The sequence below is a fragment of the Varanus komodoensis genome, unplaced genomic scaffold (genome assembly GCF_004798865.1).
Source record: "Varanus komodoensis strain SLA01 unplaced genomic scaffold, ASM479886v1 scaffold86, whole genome shotgun sequence".
In the NCBI taxonomy this organism is placed as follows: Eukaryota; Metazoa; Chordata; class Lepidosauria; order Squamata; family Varanidae; genus Varanus; species Varanus komodoensis.
In genome coordinates this window covers 1,326,936-1,335,879 of record NW_025336554.1, presented here as the reverse complement: position 1 = coordinate 1,335,879, position 8,944 = coordinate 1,326,936, and the positions used below count along the sequence as shown (strand labels likewise).

General features: G+C 45.0%; 1 protein-coding gene across 1 annotated transcript; it reads right to left on the bottom strand.

Annotated features, from left to right (window-relative positions):
- Window positions 1–2,185: 2,185 nt before the first annotated feature.
- On the bottom strand, window positions 2,186–8,640 carry LOC123016572 (serine protease 33-like). Its single transcript, XM_044417085.1, has 6 exons — window positions 8,529–8,640; window positions 8,143–8,169; window positions 7,899–8,061; window positions 6,692–6,963; window positions 5,428–5,600; window positions 2,186–2,461 (listed from the first exon to the last, which is right to left on the bottom strand). Exons 1-6 carry the CDS (start codon window positions 8,638–8,640, stop codon window positions 2,186–2,188), a joined length of 1,023 nt encoding a protein of 340 aa, XP_044273020.1.
- Window positions 8,641–8,944: the final 304 nt, after the last annotated feature.

Here is an 8,944-nt window from a genome sequence, read left to right as displayed (position 1 = left end):
AATTTTTGATGCTTGGATGATTACATTGATGAATTTTGCTACTGCCAAATTTGTGAAAGTAATGTTAGTGGTGGCAACCTAGCTGCCATCCCAGGGCAATCTTACATGGTCAAGTTGTGGTTTTTCAGTTCCAGATGAAGTAGTTCTTATTGTCCCACACAGTTTAGTTTGTTTGTATGTTTGTTAATTTATTTTAATATCTTTACACTTATTTTCACTTCATAGTCTTGATTGCATTTTATGCTGTATTTTATTATTTTATCTGTTGAGAATCAGACAGAGAGCTTTAGTAGAAGGAGCAGAAATGTCAGAAATGTCAGAAACACATGAACAGAGTAATCTGAGGACACCTCAACACCACCTTTCCAGTGGCCCCTCAAAAACCAGAAAGAAGACTGTGGGTTTACTCATTTTCTAAAGTGAGGGAACAGAAGGCATCTATACTTCAAGGGCCCTCTGCCCTTCCCAGGGAAGCTAGCACAGAAAGAACTGCAGTGGATGTTTTGGGGTACTCCCAGTGCAAGGAGAGAAGGAGACAGGCTCTGCCACAAGATGACATATCCTGGTGGTGCTTCAGCCTTCTTTTCTTTCTCTCTATGAAGTACCACAGTCTCAAATTGGCCTTCTTAGTTCTTTGCAGTGTGGGAGAAGTGCCCTGTTCTTCGGCCAGCAAGGGACCAGGTCAAGACCACCATATTTCCAGTAATAACACAGAAAGAAACCAGGGCAGGTCAGAATACAGCTTTTTGTGGAATTTCAGAACAGTGATGGGCAGGAGGCAAAGGTAAGATCAATCAATTCAGAGTTCATTCCACATACCTAGCACCTGGGTCAGTGCAGCATGTGATCCAGGTGCCCAGTGTGGTCTGGGTACCCAGTTGAAGGTTTAGGAATCTATCAGCTCCAGCAGAGAAACGTAAAGCAGGTAATTGTCCTGAAGCTACAGAGAAATCAAACCCTAAGACTGACCCACTTAAGAGAGGTAGAATCTACAAGTTTAAAAGAGCAACTACAACAAAATACCCCTATTACTACTTCTATTCTTTAAAAGAACACAGTAGAAAATGCATTTCTCCACCTTTACAAGTATTGCTATTATTTCTGGCAAAGTTTTGGAAATAAAAAAGAAGACTTGGTGCAAGACCATGAAATATTTAATGTTAGGGTTTAAAGGTGACAACAAATTGTAGTACAGGAGCAAGGAACATGCAGCTGTTCAAATGCTGAGGGACTGCAACTCCCATCAGCCATAGTCAGCAATAGTAAGGGATGATGAAAGTTGCATAGCACAACATCCGGAAGACCACAACTTCTCCATTCCTTCTCTAGAACTTCTGTCTACTCCTGCTACACAGCACCATTTTGCATAAGACACAATTTTCCAGAAGTCTACATATTTCATGTTTAACAGAAGCAGAATAAGAACATGCTATTTGATCCTAACTGTAGAAAACAGCATCTTTGTCATGTTTCCCAGAATGTAGCATCTTATATTTTATTTTTAATTACACCTGTGTTTTTATCAGTGATGGCTGTGAAAATAGATTCGTACATAAAATGCCAGAGGAAATCTCAGAAGCCAGAGCTCAGTAGGTCTGCACAAAGGCATACATTGCAAATGGAGCAATAACTGAATGGGAAATTCACAATTTAGTTTGCATCATTTTCCAAATTTGTCCAACTTTTCTGCAAAGACCAAAGTGGGGCTGATTCAGTCTACAGAGAAGATTAGCACAAATGAGGAAATCTGTGTAAAATTGAATGGGTAAGTTGTGCTAATTGAGCAGAAGCATATGCTCAACAGTTTGTGCACATTTTTGGCACATGGGCTCATGCTCACAAAGACATTCAGGGCTTCCACATGTGGAGTGCAAAAGGAGGTGTGCAGATTGCAGAATTCAATTGTGACATATTGCTGAGAGCATCACACACTCAGGAAAGAGCAACTCAAACAAGACATGCCTCCTTGTGTGCAGGTCACTTTTATACATTGAAAATAGAGCCAAGCCAAAATGCTGATCTTACATTGCCTCCAGAACATCCACGTGGGCAATTTCAACAAAAAGGATTGATTTAACTTGAGAGTTACAACCAGGAACAAATTCCCATGCAGCTTTGTAGGAAGTCAGATCCAGCAGTCCTAGTGGGGGCCATTCAGACATGCCCGTACATGTTGCAAAAGTTCTTACCAATGCATGGCACAGAGCCCATTCGTGATGGCTAATGAAAGCAGCAGGGCTCTGTGAACACCTAGGCACCAGGAACAGCTCTTGGTGGGGACATTGTGGATTATATTGGCAGCCACTTCTGGGTCATGTCTCAAGATCCATTGACTGTAGGCACTGACCTGAGTGTAGATGCCTGGGCGCTTCGGAGCCCCACAGACATCCCCCCAGCTCACCACACCAGCCACTAGCCAAGCACCATTCCATGGGCAAAGCAAAGGTCCTCCAGAGTCCCCCTGCAAAAGTACATGAAGAAAGGTCAATCTCCTGGGTTAGGCTCCCAGGGCCTCCACCCCAGCTAGGTCATTGCCAAGAAAGATCCCATCTTGCCCAGAAAGCCGACAGCTGTGTTGGAGCTACAATTTCTATTCCCTAATGGGAATGGTTCTCCTCTTAATGTAAGACTGCCATGAGCACTGTTCCTCCTTCAGTACTTTGATTGTTATACATCAGGGTTTCTTTCAGCCCAAGTGCCACATTCAGTTTTAGAGAAGTTCCAAGGGCCCACATTCAGTTGGAACTCAAAGCAAAAGGGATGCCTCCCCCTAAATACCAGAATATTTTGGCTCAAAAGCTCTTCCTACCCATACGTAAATCGTGCAAAGGCTTTACAACCTTTTAGAAGGTGGGGAAGGCACAAAAGTCAGGGAACCACCAAACAGCAGAGGTCAGAGTTAAGGAGTAGGCCAGGGAAACAAGAAAAGCCCATCTGGAAGGCTGCATTTGTCCCACAGACATGAGGTTCTGAGTCTCTGAAACACAAAACAGTTCCAGAAGCTTTAACTGGTACATTCCCTGCCTGTGTAGCACTACATGGAACTAGTAGGTTGAGTCACCTTCACTAGGCCGGAAAGGCACAGCCTGCAGCCAGTTGGGTGACCACATGTGATGCAGAGCAGGGGATTCAACTTGATGGCCTTGCAGGCTCCTTCAAACTCTCCTTCTATTCTATGCTATGCAATTCTCCTGAGCCAATTGGTGCACACAAATGGTAATCAATAAGGCATAGCATTAAGGTATATTTGTTTCTCCTTGAAGCTAATATGCTGGGGAAAGTGGGTTTAATAAGATTTTTTTTTTAAAAAGAATGTAAGCACTTTGGCTTCCCCCAGTGCCGCTTGCATCCAGTGCTGAAATCCAGCTACTACATGAGAAATGCAGCTGTCCGCTATGGTCAACTGGCCCTTGGAGGGACCGACATCTTGAACTCAGATTGTTTAAACTGAGAATCATTGTTGACAGCGCTGAGCCCAGAATTTAGAGGGTCTGTGGGCATGATGAGTCTTATGGATACTTTATATGGAGTCCCCATCTAACCACAATGTCACCAGCCACCCCTGCTCCTCATCCTCTATCTCACCATGGCTACCACTGGCCATCTTGACAAGTGGAGGGCCAATTATCAAGCAGACAATGGCTTCTTTGACCCCTCCTTCTTACAACTATCTAGAGCAGAGATGTATGTGAACAAGCAGTGCCTAACCTGCGATGCCAGCCCTGCCCATGTCTGAATCCTGGAAAGGATTAGTTGAACAAGTTGCTCATACTTGCCAAACAGGCCTGCCACATCCCAAGCGGCACTCTCCCCTTCCTCCCTACTGCATGCACTCCTGAACTGTGACTGTGGTACTGTGCAGGGAAGGGTCAGACCTCAAAGCCTGGAGTTACTGGGGAGACCCCCTGCCCATATACTCCTTTTCAGCTTTCTTCATGTCAGACAGTGGAGCAAGTGACACACCAGCTATGAAGACAGCAGGTAACTTCAAGAGGTGCTGGGGGTGTCCATGGGTTTGAGTGAGGAGGATGCAGAGGTGACAGCAGCCTGGCTGGAAGTTACCATGCAGCATAAAGCATATGAGGATGACCAGAAGACTGGTCTTGATTTTTTACTTCCTCATTCCTTCTGCCTTGTTCTTAAGTCCACCAATATAGAGCAGCAACTCCACATAACAGCAGCCTGACACTGTAATCACTCCTCCCCTGTATCAATGTAAAATGCATACACTGGAACTGGAATTTATGACCATCTGATTTCCCCGCAACTCCACTGCCCAGTATTTCTTATTCACCTTGTTGAATTATGAACATTTCAAAATGCTGTTTTTTCAAGGCTGGCTTTATGAATGCTTTAATAGAACTTGAAACTGAATTAAGTAATCTGAGTAATACAGTAATCTCAGTAATCTGAGTTGTGTTGAGAGCCGCCCAGAGGAGCTGTGGGACAATTGGGCTGCATACAAATGCTTTAAATGAACAAACAAACAATGGTTGAGAAATCTACCGATCCATATTACTACATACAGACTCTCCCAATTTCTTTCTCTTTTATCTTTTTAAAGCAGGACTGAGCACCTTCTGGTGCCATACAGCTTTTGTCCACAATTCTCATCAACCTAAGCCAACACAGACAATGGTGAGGGAACAATGAGATGTGTGGACCCAAACAGCTTGCTCATCTCTGTTGCAAGATGCTAAGAACGTAAGAAAAGCTGTGTTGGATCAGACCAAAGGTCCTTTTAGTTCTGCACTCCATTCACATGTTGGCAAACCAGCTGCCCAGGGGATCACTCAAACAGGTTCAATGCAAGACCTCCTCCTGCCTAAGCATCCCAGCAATTGGTGTATGCAGGCATGCCACCTCTGTTAAAAAAGGTCATGCATGGCCAGCAAGACTGGTGGCCACTGATAGCCTCCTCCCTCATCAAACTCTCCAATTCTCTTTTAAAGCCATCCAGATTGGTGGTCATCAACACTTCCCATTACAGTAAATTCCATAATTTAGCTACATGTTGTATGAAAAAGTACTCCTTTATCTGTCCCAAACATCTTCCCAATCAGTTTCATAGGATGACCCCAGCTTTGAGTGTTACGGGAAAAGGAGAAAATGCCTCCTCTATTTTCTCCATACCATGCATTATTTTAAGTACCTCTATCATGTCTCTCCTTACTCACCCTTTTTCTAAGCAGAACATTCCCAGTGGTCGCAGTCCTCACAGCAGTGCTGCTCCAGCCCCCTGATCATTTCTGCTGCCCTTTTCTGTACCCTTTCCGGGTCAATAATGTTCTCCCTCCTTGGGTGAGTTCCCATCTTTCACCCTAACTCATCTCACACAATTTTGAATATAAAGTGAGGTAGAGAACCAAGAATGCCTTGAAGTGGGGGAAATGGGAAAAAAGCATCACAGAGTAAATGAGTGTATACCTGGCAAGCATCTTTCTTCCCTTCCAAGTATCCTGCACACATCATGTCTTCTTTGATTACCCTGGTCCCCTTGGGAGTTTCCTCATCCAAGTTACTGTAAAGTGTTTCACAGGTATTACTATCCAGAAGTGGGAGCAGCACTTCCTGTAAGGACTCTGGTTCAGGGAGTGGAACTGTGAGAAAGAATATATTATATGGGTTTCTCCTGGATTCACTCTGAAATGTAGCCAGTGACTGGGCTGATGAACTTGTCATGGTTGTACCAAAAAGGTACAACTGCAGCAGCTGCAGTCTGCATAACAAGCTACAGTGACTGATATTTCTTCTCCAACATAGCCATTAAAGGTGTAGGAGCCCAGTCCCCTTTTGTATCTGGCCATCCTATTACTTGGACTTCATTCTCAAAGCCTGCTTTCTCTCACACACAAAAAGTGTTTAAAAAGCCATTAATAGGGTGGCCAAGTACAAAGAAGCAAGAAGTTCCTGTACTTTTTGCAACTACTGAAACACTCAGAATGCTTCAAGTGGCCCATCACAAACTTATAACTTTTGGTTTACTCTCTGACTATTGATAGCTGCTATTCTTGGGCAGCTCCTGGAGTCTCAGGACTTGGCAAAGCACATCACTGAGGTTTATAGTCTGTTTTTATGTGCCATCAAGTCATCTCCAACTTCTGGCAATCCAATAATTGAAAGCCCTCCAAAATGTCCTATCCATTACAGTCCAGCTCAGCTCTTCCAAATTCAAGGCTGTGGCTTTCTTTAGGGAGTCCATCCATTTCTTATTTGGCCTTCCTTTTCTTCTGTGTTCAACTTTCCCTAGCATGATTTCTCCACAGAGTTCTGCCTCAGTTTTGTCACTTTCACTTCTAAGAAAAGCTCTGTCTTGATTTGCTCTAGGATCAACTTGTTTGTCTTTCTGTTGGTCCAGGGCATTCATAAAGCTCTCATCCAACACCATGTTTCTAATTGTCTTCCTGTCAGCTGTCCAACTTACACATTATTTGGCCTATCTTAGGGCCTCCTTTACATCCCACCTCCAGACTGGTGCTCCAAGCAGCACCAGATGATTGAGTCTACCTGCCCTTTTAAACAAGTTTCCCCAAATAATACACCCAGGGCATTATGGGAAATTGAAATGGTGACCCCCCCCCCCCAGCCTGCTGGCTCTCTGCCACTGCCTCCAGGCAAATCTGCTTGGGCTCATTAGAGGGCACATTACCCAGGACTCTCTCAGATTTGGAATCCTCCCTGGCACCCTCACCTCCTTGCTGGACGTTTCCCCAGCCTGTGACCCAGCACCCCAAGCGGGGAGGGAAGGGAATGGAAGGTCCTGGGATGCAGGCAGGAACGATGTGGTGGGTGAAGTTGACTGGGGCCTTCAGTTCCATCAGCGCAATATCATTGCCGTTTCTGTATCCTGAGTAGTGGGAGTGGATGATGATTTGCTTCACAGGAACAGACACTGCTTCAGGTCCAGGGTTTGACAAATTGTGGGCTCCCAGTAAGATGACAAACAGGGAGGGATTCGAAAGACTGCAGACAGAAATATTGGCTGATAAAGCATGAGAGAAGCACATGACAATAAATTCACAGCTCTGGGGTTAGACCTTGGCTATGTGGGAGTTCTCCGCATAAGTTCAGTGGGCAGGAAGCCACAAAATCTTACTGAGGAAAGCCAGGTTAAGGTTGGCCTATAGTTCAGAGAGATGTGGGAACAGAATGGGTCTTAGACCTTTGAAGGAAGGCTGGAAAGAAAGTGGTAGAATATTCTGGAAAAGGAATGGCATATAATGTATAGTAAGGCAGGCTGAGTGTCTGCCGTCTTTATTCTTTAGAATGCTAAGGGTTGGTATGGATGTCACACAGTTCTACAGATGGGGAAATATGCAATGTGGAAATATGCAATCCCCTCTCATCATGAAAGAAAGATCCTGGTTTTCAAGACATGCAAACTCATTTTGTTTACAATCCCAAATTGAACACAAGCAGGAAAGTTGAATTTGTGTTTGAAAGTACACACTTCTGCAAATGTACCCTTACATACACATGCAAGTGTGCACTTCTGCACACCCACAAATGTGCATATCCCCCTCATCTACATTTCCATGCTTTAACCTTTTTGGGGTGGGGAAATATGTATTTTAAAGTGTACATTTTCCCCAATCATACTTGTGCAAAAGTACACACTTGCACAGTTCTGGACTTTTAAATACTAGTGTAAAGTTCCTGTTTGTGCTTGCATTTGGGGTTGTGTGACCTGAGAACAAACGGAGCATCTCAAACATTCCTGCTCTGTTATCAGTGAAAGAATGGACAAGGCTATCTGCCCAGAAGTCAGGATTCCCAACAAGGAGAATCCAAACATTTTACGATTTCTCTTAGCTAGTGAAAAAAGAATAAGAACCAAGAGACCTGGAAGGGCTTCTCTAAGAAGAGGCTGGAGAAGCCAAGTGGCTGTACTTCCTCACCTGCTAAAGCAATGTGCGGCTGTTAGGACCCAGCGTGAGGCGATGAGGGTCCCCCCACATTGAGGGGAGTCTAAGATCTGCACACTGGCCTGCCAGGGCCAAGCACCCACTGCAGCCTCAGCTCCACCCACAATTCGGGAAGAGGGGATCCACTGGCCACAAGCTGTGGAAAGAGCAAGATAGGCAGGTAAGCATTTGAGACAGAACCCCACAGGTAAAACCCATTGCAAAAGGTACAATTTACCTGGTGACAGCTGGGCCTCACTGATACCTGTAAAAAAAAGGAGAGAGATAACAAGGGCTATTGCAGCGCATCCAGCATGAGTGGTTGTAAGATGAGGTTGGTCAGAGTCAAAGGAGCACATCTCAGTGAGGCAGGTCATTGGTGCATCTCATGCAGGGATGTGGAACTTCTGGCCCCAAGAAAGTCCACAGCTGGCCCAGACAGCCTTCCTGGTTCATCCAGAGGCTTCAAAGGTCCATCCACTGGAGAAATCCTCCTCCACATCATCTTCAGACTCGAATAAGAGAATACAGCAGGGATGTGGAGGTTGGGGCTCTCATCCAACACTGGGAGGAGTGACTACCTGAATGGCTTTGGGTCACACCCAGAAGGATAATGCACATTACAAGTCAGGAGCTCGGGGCACACCAGATGGAGCACCACCAGCAGCTCACTGGCTTCAGCCAGTTCATGATGCTCAGTGCCAGGAGCTTGCCTGTCACTGGGAGTAAGTCCCATTCTCTGTACTGAGCTTCCATGCCTTTCCCACCATGAAAAAAGACCAACTGGGCAGTTGTGGGTTGATGACAGTGGGCATAACCACTTGTACTGACCCAATTTGACCCACAGAGAGCCAGGTGGGGAAAATGTAGCCCCCTTTCTCTTTTTCTCTTTCTCAGACCCACACATCCCAGACTGAGCTGGTGTTTGTGTATGTCAAAATACTCAAGTCCAGCATTCTGCCTGATGTACTACAAAAGGAGATGATGAAACAGCAAGCCACAAGGTTGTTTCTGTGGTTACTAATTTTAGTATCAGCAGT

Excerpts from the sequence above, each read along its gene's own strand:
- LOC123016572 (XM_044417085.1), bottom strand. The coding sequence starts at position 8,640 with ATGGGACTTACTCCCAGTGACAGGCAAGCTCCTGGCACTGAGCATCAT. Across the intron at positions 5,601-6,691 it reads GGGAAACGTCCAGCAAGGAG|TTCCACTCCCTGAACCAGAG; the intron begins GTGAGGGTGCCA and ends TCTTTCTCACAG. Across the intron at positions 2,462-5,427 it reads GGAAGAAAGATGCTTGCCAG|GGGGACTCTGGAGGACCTTT; the intron begins GTATACACTCAT and ends GTACTTTTGCAG.